We start from the raw sequence: 24,100 nt of genomic DNA, 5'->3' as shown, positions 1-24,100 counted from the left end.
AACGGAGGGCTTGGAGGCCCTGGTCATGGCGGATGGAGGTGTAGAGGGATTGGATATCCATGGTGAAGATAAGGCGTTGGGGGCCGGGGAAACGGAAGTCTTGGAGGAGGTGGAGGGCGTGGGTGGTGTCTCGAACATATGTGATGAGTTCCTGGACTAGGGGGGATAGGACAGTGTCGAGGTAGGTAGAGATGAGTTCAGTGGGGCAGGAGCCCCTTTTTTCCTTTGCTCTTAAGGTCTTTGAATAAAGAAGCTGTGGCCACAGTTGCTTCTTTAATTACTCTGCCGTCTGTGAATGATTTCTTGTGTTTTGCCAGAAGATGGGAAATGTGAAATGATGCTTCAGTGTGAATCTTGCCTTTTGCTGCTGGCTTAAAAAAATGACTGTTGAGCTTTCAAAACATCAACATCAGTGTTTCAATTTTCTTTGTCTAAAGCCTACTGTTCAGGAGAAAGCTATCCTTGAATTTAATGTGTATCATTGTTTGGCATTGTTCCAAATTCCCTTTTTACTTATTGATAAACTTTGGTGACGTATCAGGCAAATGTCTTTATCTTTTGCAAATGTGAACAAAAATTCATTTTCCCATTCCACATGGCAGTTGTATATTTTTGGTTTCTTTTGAGATAGGCCAAGTTCATCACTCATCCTTATTGCTTCACCTTGTCGTTGGTGATGTCATTCTGCCACTGGTCATGCTGCAGATCAGCCTGTGGGTCCAACCAGAATGCTGTAGAGGGATTGAGGGTCATTTCTGTGATTGTGATTTATGTCTGAAGCCTCTGGTCAACTTATATTGCCAGATATGAGATGTGTGGAACAGCATCCTTCCCAATAATTTTTCTTCATCCTGCACTGACCTATTAGATAAGCAGCTGAAGAAAATACCCTGCAGGTCGATAGAGAACAGGCATAGACATGGGACTAACCGAGCTGCTCTTGTGAAGTGTTCACATGGACACAATGGGCTGAAATGTCTCTTATATTTCTGTAAAATACTAGCTTCATCCATCAGGTTCTAGTATATTTCTTATTCATTTGCTTGCATTACCACCACAAAACTTGCTTTACCTTGCAATGATAGTCCATCTGGACCAAACTAAAACATGATGCAAGAATTGGCAAACCTGGACATAATCACTTTTCTGTGGTCATGCAGCAGTGTGACAATTGATGTGTATGCGGTGAGAGAATGCTGAGGTGGACTATTGTGATCCACATGGAGGAGACCATGGCTCTCAGGACGTGGGTTCAAATCCTATTGCAGCAAGTGGTGAAATGAAGTGATATATTTTGAATAAAAGTCCAGCCTAATGACAACCACATAACCACTAACGTTATTATAAAAGCCTATCTGGTTCAGTAATGTCCGTTAGGGAAGGAAACCTGTTATCCTTCTGTGGTAAACAACAGTCACATGGTTGACTCTTAAAGGCCCTCTGAAATGGCCCAGCAAACTACTCAATTGTACCAAATCTCTACAAAACCTAAGAGAAAGAATGAAACTCATTGAATCACCTGGCATTGTCTTAGACACTGAAAACAACAATAGGAAACCCAGCTTTCTGGTCCCTGTAACGTTGTCCTGTCTAGCCACTGATGGTTTGAGCCAGATTTGGTAGAGCTAATAGAGTCATTGTTTGCAAAGTACAATTTTTATGTCCTTAACCACCACCATTCCAGAGGAGGCAGGAATCTAGTCAACATTGTCTCTGGACCCCATGGCATTTATTGGTATCTGACCACACATGGGCAAAGAAACCTGTGGATGACCACAGTCCCATTCAGCTGCTTCATGTTGAACACTAATTGGACAAAGAACTGAAGGATATATGGACACACATGCTCTGGATGGGAGAACTCGAAGCCACTCCTCAAGATGAACAGAGGGACCCAATAAGAGGAAAAAACCCACTTGAACTTATCCTCACTCATTTAAATGTCACAGATTCATCTGCTGTCCAACAGTACCAGTTGTACTGACTACCATTCCGTCCTTGTGAGACAATGTCCTATATCACACTGAGTATGTTCTCCAAGCTAAAGGGATAGATTTTGAACAAATCTCAGCAACGTAAAACTAGGCATCCATGAGGTGCTGGGGACCAACAGTAGCAGCAGAATTTTATGCAATCATAATCTGTAACCTCAGGCCAAGTTATGTCCTGTCCACAAAAAGAACAAATCCAACTTTGCCAATTTCCATCACCTTCGTCTCCTCTCAATCATTTGCAAAAATATGAAAGGAGTAATCATCAGAGCTATAAAGCAGTACTTGCTTAGCAACATCTTGTTCACAAATGGGCACTTTTGAGTTCCACAAGGGGCAATTAGCTCCTGACCTAATTAGTCCATGTTTGAACCAAGGCTTCTGAAGAGCTGAAGTTCAGAAGTGAGGTGAGAGTGGCTGTCCTTAACATCAAGACAGCATTGAAGATTTAAGAGTCAATGAAAATCAGAGATGGTGGAAGGTGGGGAGTTGCATGGAGATTGGTGTCATGCTGAGCACAAAGGAAGGCGGTTTTCTTTGGATGCCAGTCATCTAAGTCCTCAGACATCTCTGCAGTATTTGGCATCATTCATGACTCCTGAGACACTGAACCAGTCTGTGTCCATATGCAAAAAAATGGACAAATCCAGGCTTGTGCTGAAAAGTGACACATGTGATTCATGTCACACAAGTGCCAAAAAAAAACTTAGGCCAGAGAAAATATAACCATCTCCCCTTGATGATCAGTGGCATTACTGTCACTGAATCCCTCAACATATTTCAGAATACCATAGAGCAGCAACTGAACTTCACCACCAGTCAAATTAAAAATTGCAGCACTACAGCATCTTGGAATTCAGAAGTCTATTGAAAGTAACTCACCTCCTGGCTCTTCACAGCCTGTCCACTATGTGCAAGGTACAAGTCAGGAATGTGATGGAATATTCCCATATTCCTGGATGAGTGCAACTCCAACAACACTCAAGAAGCTTGACAACATCCAAGACAAACCAGTGCACTTGATTGGCACCACATCTATGGACATTCATTCCCTTCACCACCAAGGTGCTTGTTATATCTTTGATGCCAGAGAATCACTCACTTTGAGTCATCAACAATTTTCTAATTTCAGGTCAGAAATCAGAAAGAACATCATTTTAATTATTGATCCACTGGCTCTATAGTCCAATGACAGAGTGGATTTTCATAGAATCATAGAATCCCTAGACTGTGGAAACAGGCCATTTGGTCCAACAAGTTCACACCACCCCTCCAAAGAGTAACCCACCCTCCCCATTCCCCTACTCTATTACTCTGCATTTACCCATAACTAATGCCCATAATCTACACATCCCTGAACACCATGGGCAATTTTAGCATAGCCAATTCACCTAACCTGCACATCTTTAGATTGTGGGAGGAAACTAACACAGACAAAGGGTCAGTTAGACTCGAAACGTCAGCTCTTTTCTCTCCTTACAGATGCTGCCAGACCTACTGAGATTTTCCAGCATTTTCTCTTTTGGTAACACAGACAGTCTCCGCAGATGGAATTGAACCCAGATCTCTGGTGCTGCAAGGCAGCAGTGCTAACCACTGAGCCACTGGGTCACCTTGCATAAAACATGATTAATGTAGCCAGGACTATTGAAGCCAAAGAATGCCCCACCCACTTTGTGATCAATTTTCTATAAACTTGTCACGAGTTCAGCTTCAGGACAGATTTTATGAATGATTAAAGTGTTTGAGAAGTTTGGCAGTGTACATATGGAGAAACTATTTCCTGTGGAAGAGGAGCCATAAACAAGGGGACATGATCTTAAAATTACACCTAGGTCAGTTTGAACTGAAATACGAAAGCAGCTTTTCAGGAAAAATATGGTAGAAAATTGAAATTCTCTCTCCAAAATGCAATCAATATAGTGGGGGATGGGGGACTATGAAAATTTTCAGGACTGAGATTGATAGAATTTTCTCAAACAAGGGCATCTTGCATCTTCACCTCATTAATATTTAGCCTCCCATCTTACCAAACACACCAAACAAGCTAGTCATTGAGAAAGCTTGACCTAGCAGTCAGAGCAGGTACTACAGCTCGCCGCTAGCTGTGAGGAACCTCTGTGTTGATCAGCACCAAACAGCAACTCACAGCTGAACTGATAGCTTCGTCAGGATATAGGTTTTAAAGACCATCCGAAAGGTGAAAGAGAGATAAAAGTTTAAAGATGCAACTTCAGAGATAAGGGATTTGGCAGCTAAAGGCAGGTAAAATGAAAGGTACACCTCTGGGTATACAATGTTTTCTCAGATGGTTATGATGCTGGATGACATTATGCGATAGGGAGGGGAGAAGCCATGGAGGGATTTGAAAATAAGATGAGAATTTTTATATTTTGAAATAAATGCGATTAGTATTTTAGCATTGGAATGAAGAAGCATGAGAGGTGACTTGATAGAGGTTACAAGATGATGAGGCATAGATAGAGCGGATAGCCAGAGACTTCTTCCCAGGGCAGAAATGACTATGGTGAAGGGGCATAAGTTTAAGGTGATTGGAGGAAAGTCTAGGGGAGATGTCAGAGGTAGGTTCTTTTCACAGAGTAGTGGGTGTGTGGAATGCACTGCCAGCAGTAGTATTAGAGTCAGATACATTAGGGATATATCAGCGACTCTTGGATAGGCACATGGATGATAGTAAAACATAGGATATGTAGGTTAGTTTGATCTTAAGAGTAGGATAAATGGTTGGCACAACATCAAAGGCCGAAGGGCCTATAATGTGCTGTACTGTTCTATGTTCTAGTATCAGAAATAAGTATAAATAACAATCAAAATCATATTACATTAAATATTCAAAATATGGGCTAGCTTCAATTTCAACAAAAAATGTTAAATTATGTTAACAATTGCATTTATATAGAACATCGAACATAGAACAATACAGCGCAGAACAGGCCCTTCAGCCCTCAATGCTGCGCCAGCCTGTGAACTATTCTCAGCTCATCCCCCTACACTATCCCAAAATCATCAATGTGCTTATCTAAGGATTGTTTAAATCTCCCTAATGTGGCTGAGTTGACTACATTAGCAGTATTTGTGGAGTGTTTCATAGCCTTAGGATGTGCTAAAGCACTTCACAGCCAGCGAGTTACTTATATTCAGTGTTGCCATGATGAAAATACAGCAGCCAATCTGCACAAAATCCCACAAACAATGTGATAATTATTTCTTCACTGGACCCGAAATGTTAACTGATTTCTCTTCACAGATACTGTCAGACCTGCTTAGCTTTTTCAGCAGTTCCTGTTTTTGTTTCTGATTTACAACACCCAGAGATCTTTCAGTTTTTATTTAATGTTTTCTTTTAGCAATGTTGGTTAGGGTACTTGGCAGAACTCCCTTATTATTTTTTTAAAAATAGCAACACAAAGTTTCTAATGTCCACCTATCTCTTACATGTAGGCCTAAGTTTCATGTCCAAAAAAGCAGCATCTTCAAAACATGAAGTGTCCTATAGGTTTTTATGTTTAAGTCCCTGGAGAGTGACATGAGCCACAACTGATGACTTATGGCCGAGAGTTATCAACCATAATTAGAAGAGGTAATGTTGCCTCTTTTACATGTGTTTCCTTGATGATTTCCTAATACACCAGCATCATTCTGCAATGGTACAAATGCCACCACAATTGGTGATCCCAACAGTCTTAAATCAGCAAAAATAATCTCAAATCTCAAGAAATGACCTATAATGATGAAGGCAATGATTGAAGTTAATATGGTATAATTTTTCATGGTTGTAGATCATGCTGTGTAATGTTGGTAAGCCATTTTAATGGCCACAACTCTGGAAAATTTATTGCCAATGTGTCTTTTGGCGATGTTAGTTCCAAAGAGCTGATGTAACAATACTCTGGAACAAGAATAACAGGAGCCTTGGATATTGTTTTATGGAGGTAACAGTGCCACCCGGAGGAAGAAAATTATTTTAAAAATCAAAATTAATATCATTAATCAAAACGCATCTACACATCTATAGCTTGTTTCTTTTAACAGCTAATAATATAGATAAACTGAGTATTCAAGAAAAGTAAATTGACATTAACAACTGTGATATTGAGATGCAATTTACAGGCTGGTCACACACATGCCCTACTTTCTGGTACATGTATCAACTTCAATTCTGCCTTATAGGTTTGTGTTCCACACGCCTGACATGAGAACGTAATCCAGGTTAACACATCACCTTGAATACTGAGGAGGTACTTAACTTGTGGGAAGCTACTTTTTAAGGAATTTGATTAATGCAAAAGTTCCTTGGCTATATTTGCAGAAAAGCAGGGCCATTCTTCACATGTTATGATCAACATTTATCCGACATGAACCATTTTTATCCTACATTATTCTAACAGATCATCTGTTTATCTAACTTTCTTTACTCAAATGTTTCCATGTCAAAATTGGATGACGTTTCCCAGCATTATTAGCATCTACACCTCAAAAATATTTAACTGGCTGCACAGTGCTTTAGGATATTGTGGAGTCAAAGGCAAATTTGAAATGCAATTTTTTCTCTTAATTCCTTATATTACACTTGCCTGTTCCTTTACATTGGTCAGATGCTCTTCTCAATCTGCTCCTTGATTTGTTGTTAGTTGCCATCTTCTATACCAACCTATTGATTTGATTAAATAAAATTGTAACTACTGCTGTCATTTCTTCCTTTTATTGGGCAAAGTCAAGACCTACTCTCAAGAGTAATTCCTTTTATTCAATGAAAGACTGGAATAAAATGCTGACATCAGAGACAACGTTACCAATGAAAAATTGCTATACAGGACTGGCTGGAGGTGCTGACAAGCCATTGTTACAGTGAGGAGTCTCATGGACCAAAAACATTAACTCCGCTTTTTCTCCAAGGGTACTACCTGACATGCTAAGTTTCTCTACCACTTTCTGTTTTTATTTTGTTATTGCGAGATGACCAGGATGAGAGGACTGTATTTTGCCTCCACCTTACCAGAGTGGCAGGAGCATGGACACAATCATGGAATGAGAAGATGAAGCCAGCCAGCCAAAGAATACCTGGCAAAGTACATTTAAGGAGGATTTTCGAGAAGCATCTTGTGGACTGATTGCGATGGACCAGGGCCAGTGCAGAAACAAAAAACAGAAACTGCTTGTGAAACTCAGCAGATCTGGCAGCATCTGTGGGGGAAAAAAATACTGAATTAACATTTTGAGTCCAGTAACTCTTCACCAGAACTGTTGGTAGTTCGGCAAAAGTGGTATTTGTACTGAAAACAAAGTTGTGTTAGGGGTGGGATGGGGAAAAGTGAGTCAGAAAGTGGAGACAAAGTCCAGAGAGAAAGAAAAATGAAAGGGTTAGGCAAACAAGGGGCTTATGACAGGCCTGAATGAGTGACAGTGAAAGCTGAGAGTAGGGGAGAATGGATGGGTTGTCCTGACAGCAATAATAGGCAATAATAATCTGCTTTAGGATATTATGAAGTTAAAGGCAAATTTGAAATGCAATTTTTTCTCTCAATTCCTTATATTACACCTGCCTGTTCCTTTACATTGGTCAGATGCTCTTCTCAACCTGCTCCTTGATTTGTTGTTAGTTGCCATCTTCTATACCAACCTAAAGAGCGTACAGTATTGATTTGTTCAAATAAAATTGTAACTACTGCTGTCATTTCTTCCTTTTATTGGGCAAAGTCAAGACCTACTACTGAAAGTGAGTGAGTGTGGGTTGGCTGTGCTAAAAGCAACCGTGTCACAACTGAGAGTTTGGGTGGTTATAAAACCTGGAAGAATGGGATCAGGTTGAAAAGATATTGAATTTGATGTTGAATCCTAGAAGCTGCAGGTTCCCCAAATGGAAATGTTCTTTTGAGCTTGTGCTGAAGCTTGCTGGGACACTGTAGCAAGCCTGCAATAGAAATGTCAGTGGGGAAGCACTGTCGTATGTTGAACTGGCAGCCAACTGGAAGCTCGGGGTCATTTTTACAAACTGAACACAGATGTTCTGCAAAGCAGTCACCCAATGATGGTTGTCATGATTTGGAGATGCCGGTGTTGGACTGGGGTGTACAAAGTTAAAAATCACACAACACCAGGTTATAGTCCAACAGGTTTAATTGGAAGCACACTAGCTTTCAGAGCGACGCTCCTTCCTCCACTACCACCTGATGAAGGAGCGTCGCTCCGAAAGCTAGTGTGCTTCCAATTAAACCTGTTGGACTATAACCTGGTGTTGTGTGATTTTTAACTTTGTACACCCAATGATGGGGTTTTGATGGCCATTGTTCTATGCTGAACTGGAGGAATTTACACAAAGTAAGCCCATCACAATATAATCCAAAATATCTCCAATCTACCAGGAATTGTCGGAGGGTTTAAGGTTGGGAATGGAAAAGTGGTTTCTGAGATGGGGAGGTTTAGAGCTGTAGGAGGACATGAATATAGTTCAAAGTCTGCTTCTTATCTCAGGAAAGTATAAATCTACAAAAATGAAAATTTTGGTTTGGCTTTCAGCAATATGAACACAGCCCATTGGTAAGGTAAGCCCGTTGGGCAGCTGAGAGGTTGTTGAGTTCTCCATTTGGAATGTGGACTTCTATTTAAAATCAGCCTTGGGTCTGATAAATGTATTTAAAGTTGTTTTGATTTATTGTAGTCACATGTACCTAAGTACAGTGAAAGGCTTTGTTTTGCGAGCAGTACAGACAGATCATAGCAAACAAGAACAAATGGAACATTGGGTGCTGAGACAGTGCGAGGCATACAGGTTACAACTGCGCTGGAGGTGCGCAAAGCAAGATCAACATTGGCAAGATTATTTGAAGTTAGAACGTCCATTCATCAATCTAAGAGACTGTTCTTGAACTGGTTGGTACATGTGTTCAAAGCTTCTGTATCTTCGGCCTGACAAAAGAGGTTGTAGGAGAGCATTACCAGAGTGAGAGGGGTCTTTGATGATGTTGGCAACCTTTCTATAGCAACGAGAACTGTAAATTGGAGTCCATGGATAGGAGGTTGGCTTCTGTGATGGATTGGGCTGTGCACATAACTCTGTAGTTTCTTTCAGTCCAAGGCAGAGCAATTGCCATACCAAGCTGTTGTGCACTGGGGCAGTATACTTTCTTTGGTGCATCTTTAAAAGTTGGTGAGGGTCCTTATGGACATATTAAACTACCTGAGCCACCTGAGCAAGAAGGGGTGTTGTGTCTACTTGATCATTGCATCTACATGGGAAGTCCAGGACAGGTTGTCAGTTATCATCACTTCCTATGAACTTGATACTCTCAACCCTCTCCATCTCAACTCTGTTGATATATACAGAAGTGTGTCCTCCTCCTTTCTTCCTAAAGTCAATAGGTCAGTTATTTTGTTTTGCTGACATTGAGAGGTATTCATTGCATCATGACACCGAGCATTCTATCTTCTTCTGTATTCTGACTCATCGTTGTTTGATATCCATCCAATCATGGTGGTGTCGTCAGCAAATTTGTTGATGATGAAATTCAGAATGGGCTACACAGTTGTGGGTGTACAGGGTTGAGAATGCATTTTTGGGGTGGGGGGGCTCCAGTGTTGAGGGTTATTATAGAGGAGATGCAGTTGTCTATCTTCACTGATTGTAATCTGTGGGTTAGGAAACTGAGAATCCAGTTGCAGGAGTGAAGCTGAGACCAAGGTCTCAGAGTTTTGAGATTGGAGAATTATGCTGTTGAAGGCAGAGCTGTTGTTGACTTGTAGGAGTCTGACGTAGGTGTCCTTGTTATCCAGACGTTCCACGATGACTTTTAATCTGCTGTGTCTTCGGAGAGAGCAGCACTTGAGAAACATATAAACCTATGAAGGGAATAGATAAGAAAGAAACAGGGGTGTTGTTTCCACTGGCAGGTAATACTAGCACAACAGGACATAGCCACAAAATAAGCAGGAGCAGGTTTAAGATTGAGCTGAGGAGGAACTTCTTCTCCCAAAGAGTTGTGAATCTGTGGAATTCCCTGTCCAATGAAGTAATTGAGGCTACCTTGTGGAATATTTTTAAGGCAAAGATAGATTTTTGAACATTAAAGGAATTAAGGGTTATGGTGAATCAGCAGATAAGTGGAGCTGCGTCCCTGAGAAAGGTCAGCCATGATTTTATTGAATGGTGGAACAAGCTCAAGGGACCGGATAGTTTATTCCTGTTCCTATTTCTTATGTTCTTACTCTGTTCTTTTCAATGAGTCAGATCAAACTACACCAGCCAGGTTGCAGTGAGAGCAAAGAAACTAGTCTCTAATAGCAAAAAAACACTTCAAACAGCCAAAATCCATCACCACGCTTAACATATTATCATCCACTCTTTAAAACTATGATTGGTGCAAAACAAATTGCAACTCTCATATGAAGGTGCTGTTGCATTCACAAATAAATGAACAATCATAATCAACATAATCTCCCATTGATTATTGTTACAGCAGCCAGCAGGTCACTTGTGCTGTTTTGTTGACATTGCACACTCCCTTCAAGACACAGGCAATTATGATCTGAGTGGTGGAGATGCAACAAGATTTGTGTGCCCTTGTACGGCAGTCTCTTAAAGTATGGAATGTAGCAAGTGGGGGAAGAAGGCAAATTACCCCTCGAGATTTTCAGGGAAAGATGGGCACCACAGGAGTGTAGTACATATTTCCCCCTCTAACTCTATTTTGAGTTAATCCCTGCCCTGCCCTTCACTTCACTTTGAAAAGGGCACTGCTTTAAAAAATTTTTTTAAAAAGGCAAATTGCATAGAAATAGAACTGTGAATGCTGGAAATTCAGCAGGTCTGACAGCACCTGTAAAGAGAAAAATAGAGATGACGTTTGAAGTCTAGTGGCCTTTTAACAGAATGGCAAACAATATGTTGGCCTTAAACATGATAACATTCAAGAACATGATCAGGAATGTCAAGCTGCGTATTGTCCAGGGCCTTGGTTGTTGTTTGCAATTTTGGTCTTCTGATCTGAGGATGTTTTGACTACGAAGGTGTAAGTTTACAAGACTGATTCTTGGCACCCTAGAACTGATAAACGAAGAGAGACTGGATCAGTTAGAGCTCATTTCACTGGAATTTAGACGAATGAGAGAGGGATCTCTTGTACTTTTTAAATAATGCCGAGACAGTTAATCTGCATGTGAGGCAACACATCTGCAAATGCACATTTTGCTGCAAGCCCTGAAGTAAAACACACACTGCTTCTGAGCTCGAAGAACATGATCTCCGTGCCATGGATTTCACTTAATCTTGTCATGTTTCGGTGATCACCAGGATATGAAGGCTGCCATTTTGGACTGAGATGAGGCAAACTTTCATCACCCAGAGAGGGGAGTCTGTAGAATTCCATGTCACAGAGTGGTTAGGGACAAAACGTTGGGTGCTTTCAAGGACAAGTTAGATATATCTTCGGACTAAAGGGTCAAAGAGTATGAGGAGAAAGCAGGAATAGGCTACTGAATTGGATGATCAGCCATGATCATAGTGAGTGGCAGAGCAAGCCTAGAGGCCCTACCCGTGTTCCTATTTTCTACGTTTCTATCACTTCTGCTCAGCACTGGTGATCACCTATAGCTGACAAGATTAAAATCAGTGAAGGTTAATCCATGCCACAGAGATCATGTTCTTCAAACTCAGAAGCAGAGAACACTCACTTCAGGTTCAAAGTTTGTGAGAAGATTTGCAGCTCGGGTGCTCGTTGCTGTGGTTCTGTTCGCCAAGCTGGAAGTTTTTGTTGCAAACGTTTCGTCCCCTGTCTAGGTGACATCCTCAGTGCTTGGGAGCCTCCTGTGAAGCTTCCTCCGGCATTTATTGGGGCCTGTCCCTGCCGCTTCCGGTTGTCAGTTTCAGCTGTCCGCTGTAGTGGCCGGTATATTGGGTCCAGGTCTATGTGTTTGTTGATGGAGTTTGTGGATGAGTGCCATGCTTCTAGGAATTCCCTGGCTGTTCTTTGTTTCGCTTGCCCTATAATGGTAGTGTTGTCCCAGTCAAATTCATGTTGCTTGTCGTCTGCGTGTGTGGCTACTAGGGATAGCTGGTCGTGTCGTTTCGTGGCTAGTTGATGTTCGTGGTAAACTGTAAGTCCTCTGTGGATGTTGGTAAGCTAAGGGAAGAGGTCAGCTAGCATTCCTGTTTCTGCTAGGCAAGTATGCACAAACAGTCACACGAGGTCAGGACAGCATGATACCTCCATCATCAGACTGTACACACTTTCCAGCTGTAGTTGATAAACACTGACTGTATGTAACACCTGATTTTCTCTCTTCACAGATGCTGAGGCCTACAGTTGCTTGACAGTGGCTAACTAATGTAGAAGTGTTCCGGAATAGTACCTGCTGCTCTCCGGGCAGTGCACTTCCTACTGCTAAAATTATCTTGAGGTGCAGATAGGACAACAGAGCATTCTCTTCAGACAGTGCATGAAACATTCTTTATAAAGGGGTCTTGGCTCAGTGAGTCAGCACTCCTGCCTCCGTGGCAGACAGCAGTGGATTAAAATCCCAATCCAGACATTTCAACTGCACAAATAAGGTTGACATTTCAGTGCGGTCTTGAGGGAACACTACATTGCCAAGAATGTCATCTCTCAGAACCTGCCTGTCCTCTCAAGTAGAAGGAAATAATCCCATGGCACTATTTCAAAGAAGAATGGGGGAACGCTCCCTGGAATCATGGTCAGAATGCATCTTTTTTAATAACAACTTGCTGTTTGTGAGAGCTTTGTGTGTGCAAATTGTTGCACATTCCTTATGTTATAACAGTGATGATACTTCATCGGTGCTTTTAGAATCAGAGATTCATAAAATCCCTACAGTGTGAAGGTAGGCCATTCGGCCCATCGAGTCCACACTGAACCGGCGAAGAGCATCCTATCCACCTACCCTATTCCTGTATTTCCATGGGTGACCCACATACCTGTACATCCCTGATCACTGCAGGCAATTGAGCGTGGCCAGTCCACCTAACCTGCACACCTTTGGACTGTGGGAGGAAACTGGAGCATTTGGAGAAAACTCACGCAGAGAAGCATGGCACTCATCCACAAACTCCATCAACAAACACATAGACCTGGACCGAATATACCGGCCACTACAGCGGACAGCTGAAACTGACAACCGGAAGCGGCAGGGACAGGCCACTATAAATGCCGGAGGAAACACCACAGAAGCGCTTCACAGGAGGCTCCCAAGCACTGAGGATGTCACGTAGATAGGGGACGAAACGTTTGCAACAAAAACTTCCAGCTCGGCGAACAGAACCACAGCAACTCACTTCAGGGCTTACAGTAAAATCTGGATTTTCAAATATATATGTTGTCTCATGTGCACATTAAACATCTCAGGGCAGTATTTCAAAAGCAGAAAGAAAGGTGTTGCAAGGTCCAGCCCAAAGTTAAATTCTAAACCAAAACTGCTTAAAATAAATTGCCACCATTCCGTTGTTATTTGTGGGACTTCACAAATTGAAAATTTTCTTGTATGCTTGATATTATAATGAAACTTCAAAAAGCATTTTTACTAACCATAGAGTACTTTAGGACAGCTGGAAGTAGTAAAGGTGCTCGGTAAATGCAAACCATTTCTTTTTTTCATTATGTAATCTTTGGAGTATTTAAATAGTTTTATTTTATTTTTGATTGTGGCTGAATTGGGAAAAAGACTGTGTATAGCAATTCCTTACTTGATTCTTTGTAAAACAAAGCTAATGAAACTCATTGAGTCAGGTTTATACCATTGCTTTGCAAGCAGTAAGGGATTGTCCAAGAGGAGAGAGCTATGCACCAGGATGTCGAGACATAAAAATGAGATACAGTTGGCAACAGGTTGCTGATTGGTTCTGGGGTAGCTGTGTAGCTTCTGGATGTGAATGATGCGAGAAATGTTCAAATCTCTGGCAGGGGAAGTAGTCTCTCTTTTTGCAGTAAAGGTACCTAAGACAAACCAATTATTTTCTCCCTACCAGTGCCTCAAGTGTTGTTTTCAACTAATAAGTCCGAGACTTTATATTTGTGAAACAGCCCCTTGGTGGCACCTGTGAAGAATTCCAAGAACTGAAGGGAAAAACTTAGACAACTGAAGAACTGAGGTGACAAAGGGAATATATCAAATCATGAGGATTGGTGCTGTTGAACTGCTTGGCTAATATTGTTTCCTGCTTCCTCCATAACACCAATTTTTAGAAGAAAATCTATCTTCATGTATGGATGGGTTTTAGAGTTATGTGTAGTAGAGTTATGTCATAGTTCATAGTTGTTTGCCTTTGGTTAGAAACGATTTGTAATAACCAGCAGTTCGTGTTAAGTACAGAAAGCTGGTTCATATTTTCTGTATCAGATTAGTAAATTTGGGACTACACATACTTTGATAAGATGATAATCTTTTATGACAACTCCAGGAATAAAGAAGCTCGATTTCTAGTCTGCTACCCTCGTAAAGTGTAACATGAATCCTTCAATCAAAACAAAACCTTATTTGTTTTTTTATTCAATTGCTGTTTATACCATCTTGCTTTGGCTAAAAACATGCACAGATTAACAGTTAGCAATTCACTGTATGTTTTGCATGAGACTTTTTCAGTGATATATACAATATGGAAAACTACCACTGGGATAAAGTACCTGCAATACCAACACAAAGAAATATTACCTTAAAGAGTCAGCAGTCAAAAACAAAAGTGGTGTCATTGGGGTGAAAAATTCAAAAATGTTTATTTCTGCTTTTCTGTAAGCTATGTTTGGTTACACTAGTACTTTGGTTAAAAATCTACCTTCCAAATGGAATAAATTCCCTTGGAAACGACTTTACATCCACATTTTCATAGTCCAAAGATGTGCAGGTTAGGTGGATGGCCATGCTAAATTTCCCTGTAATGTCCAGGGATGTGTAGATTTCACCAATTAGGCATGATAATTGTAGTTATGGTAAGGGGTAGGAGAATGCTTTTCAGATGGTTGATGCAGACTTGATGGTCTGAATGGCCTCTTTGCACACTGAAGAGATTCTAAATTACAGACCCCCAGAAAGCTGATTTAAAATTGAGGATTGGATTAGATTTTGTTTAAGTCAGTCATGTCACCTCCCCCTCCACCACCATCAGCAGACAGAGGCCAATCAGCACATTTGCACCAACATACTCACTGTGGAATGTGTGAATAAACTGCCAAAGTACAATGACACTGTTTATATGTTGTATTCATTCTGTCCATGGCAATATTTCTGCTCCACACTAGCCTCTTTCCATCTATCTATCTAATCACATTATCCAAATCCTGAAACAGGAATGTATTTATGCTATTTGCCTCAATAGTTTCATGTGGTGGCAACCTTCACATTCTAAGCTAATTTGATAATAATGCATCTCTAAAGTTTTGTCTTTTTTTGTTTTAAACATTTGAAAATAAGTGAGGCAAACCTGAATGCAATAACCTCAGTTACAGCAGAGAACATAACTATTATTTAAAGAAAACAAATTGAAGGTAATGAAAAAGATGGTTCTGGCCAAACTTAAGGGATTGTTGTACATTGGCGATCTTAAACAGCAGAATTAGATTAACAACGTTGTTGGGAATATTTATTTGCTGAGATAAAAATAAAAAAGCTTAACAGTTTAAATATTGTGTGCTTCACCTTTAATGAAGAAGAATCATTCTGTGAAATTTCTTGATGTCAAGTTGATTATTACAAGATTAATGATATAAACCTGATTTATAATAGATCCTCCTCTGATAATGCTATGTTTGGGAATTATGAAAGAAACTGGATCATCAGGACTGATGTTTGAGAAAATTTTATAGGTTTCTCAATGGGGAAACCATAAACAATTATGTTATGTCAGAAAGTTTGTTGTAATACTTTCAATATAATGCCATTATAAATACTCAACAGAGGGGAAGCAAGGGTGTTGTTAAACAAATATGACCAAACAGTTAAATCAGCGGTGTTAGTGATGACTACATAACTTAAAACATCAAGTGCAGTGGCAAACCATGCTTCATGAGAGGAAAGAGGGAAAAGTACATTGAACTTCTCTACACTTCTCCACTATTTTTTTTAAATTTTATATGCACTGTACTGTAAATGGAATCATATAATGGAATTGCAGTAGAATGCTGCAATTATTGGAAAGGAAATTTGAAACATTAAATTTTATTTAATAAACACATCAAAAAAAACAAAATCATGGAAATCTTCAATTGAAAGTCACCCTGGTGACAATGTTTTGATAGTATGGTTTATTCCATTTACAATACACATCACAAAATACAAACATTCCACTTAATTCAAATTCCAGGTTGTACTATTTTTAAAAAGAGGCAAATCAACCATACTGTGAATTCCCATTCTTCAATATCTAACCATGTGGAGACCATGCACTAGACAAATCAGAAGCTGTTTCTGGTTCAGCACAAAAAAAAATACATTTTTTTTGCATGGTTCAGAAGGATTATTTTAGATCTTAAAATGTCTTTTCAAAAGACACACAAACTCTTATCCTCTATTGGAGGTTGTGAATCATCTCCTCCTTGGCTATGAGATGTGTGGTTTTGTTCACAAGTCCCATCAGAGAGTTCAGTTTGTGAGACCAGTCATTGAGTATGTCATTGGGGTCCTTGGGTCTCTGGAAATTGATGATTCCTGCTAGCCTATCTACTTTTGCAAAAATGGTCTTGTTTACCACCAGATTAGAAAGAAACTCCTCTGATTCCTGCAAGAAAATATAAACATGGATTAAAACATTTAAAAAGAGGGAAAAAAAACTAATTAGTAAAAGAGAAAACTAACTCAACCGGATTGTAACATTCAGGATTATTTGACAAAGGGAAACCCCAAAACATATGGTGATGTCTCAAATGCTGTTTTTACTATGCCGATATCTGCTGGAGAATTAGTTTCTTCACATTTGCAGCATACATTCTCCATAGAATTCCTAGACTACAAAGGTTGAAATACAGGAACATCTGTAGTGCACTTGTGATGCTGCAAGTACCTTTTTACCCAAGATGGTGCTGCACTTTTCACTGTACTCAAAAGAGTACGTGACAATGAAGTTAATCCAATTCAATGGATACAGAATGTTCACAGTGGAGGAGTTTTGCACAAATTGACAGCTTCATGACTACCTATAACAGCAACTCAAAATGGTCTGAAGTGACTGTAAGTTAGTGTAATTTTACATACTAATGACAATATGAACCACCAATTTGTGAAAGCAGCTATTGTAAAATGGGGACATACATGTGTACACTGTGCATAGATTAAGCATGGATTTATTTTGTTTTTCTTTGTAGGTTCTGTGCTGGCTACCAGGAACGTTCACTAATGTAGTGAGAACTTATATTTATGTAGATGAGGAACTGATTTAATTCCAAAATCTGCTTTTAGCTAATGTACAGTCCTTTCCATTTTATAATTTCACTCTTGCTCTTCTATCATATGCTTTCCATCTCCGTATGTCCAGCACACTGTTCACATTCTACTAATTTCTCAGTACATCAGTATCATTCAACATTGTTAAATCAATAAGCACCATAACACCACTTGATATCTGGTCTGCAAAGAACACCTTGATATCCTAATTTTAATAAACATGAAGACTGCACCAATACATCATGAACTAAGTCAGATGACAAGTGAACAATAATGGAGTTAACTTATTTCCCTAAACTAGTCATTCATGTTTTGTTACACAGCTCAAAATACTCTTCCTTCGAACAGAACAAGTTTGAAACAAAAATATCATACACTATGATTTTCTTGTTTATAATGTTCCAGTTCAGAAACTACACACAAATCAATATGTTTCCTTGAAATTCTTGATATAGATTACAGAAAGTTTGATACTCACATCAACTGAAAGATCAAGAAGCTCTGCCATTCTTTTCATTGTGATTCTTGTGTAATATTTTGCCATTATTCGAATATTCTGAAATATCAGTGTTAAAAGGAATTATTTTTCAAAGCAAGTTAAAAGCAGCTGAATAAAACTTTTGCATATTGAACAGATTACAGAAAATTACCTATAGAATAGTGTTCAGAAGAAAAAAAAGAGAAAACCATATCGTAAAATGTATTAGTACACTAGCTGATCTTCAACAGTGCTTCTCATTGTGCATTAGAGGCATATGGTAAAGGATACATGGCTCTTAAAACTTTTTTGGTGCAAGCTTTAGTTATGGTATACTCAAGACATGTTCAGATAAGGAATTCCCATTATGAATGACTTAAAATGCTGAATATTAATAAGGTGCAATCACAGCAACTGTACCTCACAGTTCAAGAAATGCACGTTTACACACACTTACCATAGTAGATAATATTCAGTTATCATCTGAGTCACGTTGGAAGCACAATTGTACGTATCAGAAGGCTGTGGGTTAAAATCCCACTTGACCACAAAATACTAGACTAATGCATTGTAAAAAGGTGCTGTTATGCAAATGACACTTTAAATCAACTTGCTTTCTGAGAGAGACCTTGTATATCCAATGATACTTTCACAGTACAGCTGTGGAGTTATCCCTCATATCCTAACAATATACATGCCTCCATTCACAACACTATAGGCTCTCTGTTCACAGTTACATTGTTGTTTATGGGTTATACCTCATGTATTACAGAACAGTAATTATGTTCAAAAACACTTCACTGATTGCAATATAATTTGGGACATTGACACTGTGACAGACACAATGCAAAATCAAGTTAATTTCCCTGTCAATGTGCAAAGCGCAGCCTCGTGCAGAGCAAACATCTTGCAGTATAGTTCCTATTTTGTCAAGTTTTGCTTTTCTACTTCAACAAAAAGCTTTGTAGAATGTTCATTACAACAATTTGGACCTTTCATTTCACTTTCCATTGTATCATGTTTGAGAAATATGATGTGCAAGCCTAAAGATCGAGCAGACTTAGCCAACTTTTGAGCTGTATTTTTGTGACAGGATGGAAGTGGGTGAGGAAATTATAAGCAATTCCATTCTCCAGAACTAGTGAATATAAGTAAAAATCAGAAACCACAACTGTTATCCCCTCATTTGAGCACAAAAAAAAATCAATTTCAGTGCTCTCACTGTTACTTCTGTCAGAAAGATCACAAAGTTAAATGAATAGTTCAAACATGATGATATTCGGCTGTTCATTTTCCTGTACCACACATAACCTAATAACTTATGTAATGGCCTTGTGGTACTATGAGTCAAAGACCCAGGTTCAAATCCCGCCACAGCAAATGTGGATTTTCAATTCAATAAAAAGCTGGAATTAATAATCTATAAGATAACAAATTGTCAACTGACAGGAAAAACCCTCTTAAATGTTGTGAGAGCTGCACTCATCCAGACAAGTGGGGAGTATACCATCACACTCCAGACTTATATCTGGACAGCCTTGGGGAGACAGGAGATATATTTCTCGCTGCAATATTCGCAGCCTCCGACATGCTCATCTACCCACTATATGGTTGGTTCAATTCAGTTCCTGGTCAATGGTAACCCACAGGATGTTGATAGTAGGCTATTCAATGATGGTAATACCATTGAATACCTAGAGGTGATGGTTAGATCATTCTTTTTGGAGACAGCCACTGCCTGGCACTTGTGGGGTGAATGTTACTATTTGTATGCTATTTGTCAGCCCAAACTTTGATATGATCCACAAAAACAGAAATCACTGGAGAAACTCAGCAGGTCTGGCAGCATCTGTGATGAAAAAGCAAAGTTTCGAGTCCAGTGACCCTTCTTAAAAACTGCGTATTGTCCAGGTTTGCTGCATTTGAATGTGGACTACTTTAGTATTTGAGACTCAGCAGGATAAAAGTTAGAGTATTTTGGATTTATTTTACTCAAGTTGCAGCAAGAAATTGAACTGTAGCATTTACAGTAGCTGAGTGTTTCACAGCAAAACATGTTCACAGTTGCATCAGTTATAAACGACGAATGGGAGATAGGTCTGCCTGCTAAGAATGGATTGTGGAGAAAAATAGGATTGAATTTAGCAAATCTTGTTAGCAACAGACTCAATAATGGATAAGGAAATTCAATATTCAGCCAAAAAGCTTTTGTTAAGTCTGTCTCAAGAGGTTAGAAAAGAAAATGAGGGCACCTTCAACCAAGGGGAACATACCAGCATGGATTCAGAATTGTTAATGGACATAAAATAGATGAAGAATAAAGAGGAATTTTCAAGAACACTAAGCAGCTTTAGCTCCCATTTTCTAATAAATATAACACATATGATTTAGACATTAACTTTTAAAAATAACACACGTACATGCTCCACTACACGGTTTTTTAGATCCTTCCATCTCTTATTTCCCTCTTCTGTGCTAGAAAAAACATCTGTGCAAACATTTTCAGGTAACTCTTCCCTCAATTCCTTGCCATAATCCTCTTCCAGCGAGCTCCAACGCATAAGTTCCATTGTGGTAAACAGTTTCAGCAGATCTCTGTGAAACAAGAATAGAACCTTGTTGTGAGCGACAGTGAAGTACAGGTCGTTCTGCAACAACGTGCATTTCGTTGATGCGAATTCACAATAACATGATTGACTAATTAGGGACACTGCTTTTAAAGTGCATTGGTTATAACGCAATTTCGGCCCCATCATTGAAATGGTGCTGCTATTATGTGATTTTCTTATAACACAGGGTTGCACGAGAACGGAACTACTAAGTTAAAGCAGAACCGACTGTCTGCAAAGTTTTACTGTACATAATCTTCAATTGCAACCTAGGATTACAAATCATACATCTCTCTCTCTGCTCCTTATAATAAGTAATTCATTTCATGTTCTCTACAAGGTCAGTGCATTCATTGGTTTCAAACAATGGAGAAGGTGATGGTGAGGGATTAAACTTGGGTAAATGCAACAAATCAAAGAATAGAATGGAGGTGTGACAGCAAAATATTAAATGGAAGAATGAAGGTCAGGAAATGGCAGGAAGGGACAGAAAGAAAATGGATAAGAATATACCAGTCAACGCTAAATGTAAATATTAAGAAAAACCAAAAGCTCTGTATTGGAGTGTGCACAGCATGCATAAAGCAAGTGAATTGATAACAGACACTGAAATGAACAAATACGATGCGATAGTCATTACTGACACAAAATATGAATATTCAGGGATAAATGACAGTCAAGAATAGAAACCACAAGGTAGGTGCAGAGGGGATCACTTGTAATCAAAGGTGGCATTGGTGCAATAGTTGGAGATAACATTGACTCGAGATCAGGTGTAGAATTGATTTGGGTGGAGTTGAGGAATAGAGGGGAAAGAGGTCATTAGTGGAACATTTACAGTAACTACTATATTGGGAAAAAATATACAAGAAATATTGGGTCTTCATGATATAGGCATAGTAATATTCATGGAAGATTTTAACATAGATACATAGTTTTAATATATATCTATAGATATCCCTTCCTTGTGAGAGCTTTATATCTAAATTTGATTTTTAGGAGTTCTTGGGGCAAAGTGTTAGGGTGCATACGATTGAATTAGGAGGCCCAAGTTCAAGTACCACCAGATCCAAAGGTGTATCATAATATTTCAAAACAGGTTGATCAGAAAATACCTGTAAATTGGAAAAGTCAGACAGGTAGTAGTAGCCTCGACAAAGACTTCATAGAATGCTTTCAGAATAGTTTCTTAGAGCAGTGTATACTGGAAGTGACCAGACATACAATACTTTGTATTGTATAAATGTGACGGGATTAGTTCCTCATCATAGTTAGGAATCCTCTAGCCAGTCGCACTCATATTATGATTGACTTTTACATCCAATTTGAAAGGGGAAGATGGAGTCGAAGATTAGTATTTGAAAGTTAAATAATGGCAATCAAGTGGGTATTTACCATAGAACCAAAGAAATTATACAGCACATAAGGGGCCCATTTTGTCCATGCCAACCCTAAGAAACCCAGATGCCCTTTCTGATTGTATCCTCCTTCACACAGCCCATATAGCCTTGCAGCTTACAGGACTTAAGGTGCAGATCCAGGTACTTTTGAAAGAGTTTAGGGTCTCTGCCTCACCAACTCAACGAGCAAATTCCACACACCCACGTGTTTTTCCCCACATCCCTTCTAATCCTTTGCCACTTAGCTTGAAGCTATGACCCATGGTTTTTACACATTGCCAAGGGAAACAGGTTCCTCCAGTCCACTCGATCGCTACTCTTCTCACTTTTGAGTATTCAGTCAGGTCATTCCTCAGCCATCTCTGTTCAAGGAAAACACCTCCAACTCTCCAATCTCAGACCTGGCAACCTTCCAGTAAATCTTCCCTGCACTCTCTGCAGAGCAATTTCATCTTTCCTAGAAGGTGATCAGAACTATTCACAATACTGCAGTTGTGGCCTCACCAGCATCATTATACCCCTACTTTTACATCCTGTACCTATGCCAATGGAGGAGAGCATTCCATAGGCTTCTTTCCAAGCTTATATACCTGTAATGATACCTTTAGGTACCTTTGCACTTGCACACCAAGATCCCTCACTTGACCTGTCCCTTAGTATATTGTTTAAAATGTATTTGCTTTTAGTGTTTGACCTCCCTAAATGCATTTCCTCACTTCGAGCTGAAACCTTGACACCTTCCCACCCACTCGTATCATTTTGGAGCTGACAGCCATCCTCTACACTATACACTACACTGCCAATTTTCGTGCTATCTGCAAATTTTCCCAATTGTGTTCCCCACATTCAAGTCCAAATCGTTAATTTATTTTTAAAAAGCAGTGATCTCAACATTTATGCTCTGCAGAACATCACATGAAACAGCTTTCTGTTGAAAAGGGCTGCCACTGACCATTACACTTTGTTTCCTGTTCCTAAGCCAACTTTGAGTTTAATTTGACACATAACCCTGTGTCCCACAGGCTTTTACTTTTCTGACCAGTCTGCCATGTGGGACTTTGTCAAATGTCTTACTAAAATCCATGTAGACCCTCAATCCCCACCACTTTCTCAAATAATTCAATATTTTTTAAAATATTGTTAATATTTTTTATCCCCTCTTTGTTTCCTTATTTTCTTTTTTCACTTGAACCCTCTACTATCAATACTCCCCTAGGTTATCTTCAGTGTTCAGTTTTTTATGATTGTCATAAGCTTTCTTTTTTGGTTTAATCTTCTCTATACAATTCTTCTTTGGGAGGAACATGTCTGCTTTCTGCCCTAAGGATCTCACTTGTTAGCACCTGCTGCTGCTTTAGCACTGATTTATCTTTCAGCAGTCCTGCCCACTCCACCTCAGCAAAATCTACCCCCCCCACCCCCACTTCCATCCTGAGCCTTTTACTTTGTCTAATGATCAACAATACCCTTTCTGCCAGCGTAATCCTCAACTGCGTTGTGACCACTTGGCTAAACATGATTTCCACAAAATTCTCAGCATCATGGATGCTCCACAGTGAGTCTTCCTCGAGTCCCTGCTCTGAAAAGCTGGTAGTTGCAGCCAGACAGTCATCACAGTCATCAGGGATGACTACATTTTGCAAGACGAGCACACCTTGGATCGGAGGTCTCCTGTCATGACTTCTCTCAAGATCATGCTAATTAAATTCCGCTAAAAGGAGTAACTACGCTACAGACCTTCCATCGTTTCAAAAAAAAACTTAAGTCCCATGCTTTATTAAGCTAGTACATTATGCTTTAGAAACTGTAAGAAAAAACCCAGCAGGAATCCCTCACAAACTGTCTGTTGAGAGTGTCACTTTCTGAACTGCCCAGAATGAAACTGAGCACAGCACTCAGTTTTTCAACATCATCCACTTCCCATCTCACCTAACATCCTATTTTCATCCAACTTCAAAGCACTCTTGTCTAACCAAGCAGTGTTGAAGTTGCCTCCTTTTTATAGGTCCCAAAAGCAATGCCTGTGAACTGGATCAAACCAATTGTTCAGTTAACCAGCTTCATTAAGTGTGACTGATCTGACTCTTGTTTCATAAATGTGATTAAAACAATCAAACAGAGCAGTTTAAGTTACGAGACTAAAGAACTAATTTAGTTTGAAAATTAGCCCTGAAATTAAGTTTAATTACCATTTACCTCTTAAAACTTCATGTTTTCAACTAA

At 39.5% G+C, this 24,100-nt stretch overlaps 1 protein-coding gene across 1 annotated transcript in view; it reads right to left on the bottom strand.

The window, feature by feature from the left end:
* Nucleotides 1-14,712: 14,712 nt before the first annotated feature.
* Nucleotides 14,713-24,100, bottom strand: part of psmd12 (proteasome 26S subunit, non-ATPase 12) — a 38,270-nt gene continuing 28,882 nt past the window's right edge. Inside the window, exons 9-11 of the mRNA XM_043715060.1 lie at nt 20,289-20,463; nt 17,869-17,946; nt 14,713-16,728 (exon numbers count right to left, since the gene is read on the bottom strand). Coding sequence (XP_043570995.1) covers nt 16,519-16,728; nt 17,869-17,946; nt 20,289-20,463 — 463 coding nt within the window. The 3' untranslated portion in view covers nt 14,713-16,518. The remainder of the gene's footprint in view (nt 16,729-17,868; nt 17,947-20,288; nt 20,464-24,100) is intronic.

Source organism: Chiloscyllium plagiosum, chromosome 24 (assembly GCF_004010195.1).
Source record: "Chiloscyllium plagiosum isolate BGI_BamShark_2017 chromosome 24, ASM401019v2, whole genome shotgun sequence".
Taxonomy (NCBI): Eukaryota; Metazoa; Chordata; class Chondrichthyes; order Orectolobiformes; family Hemiscylliidae; genus Chiloscyllium; species Chiloscyllium plagiosum.
This window is presented reverse-complemented; position numbering and strand designations above follow the sequence as displayed.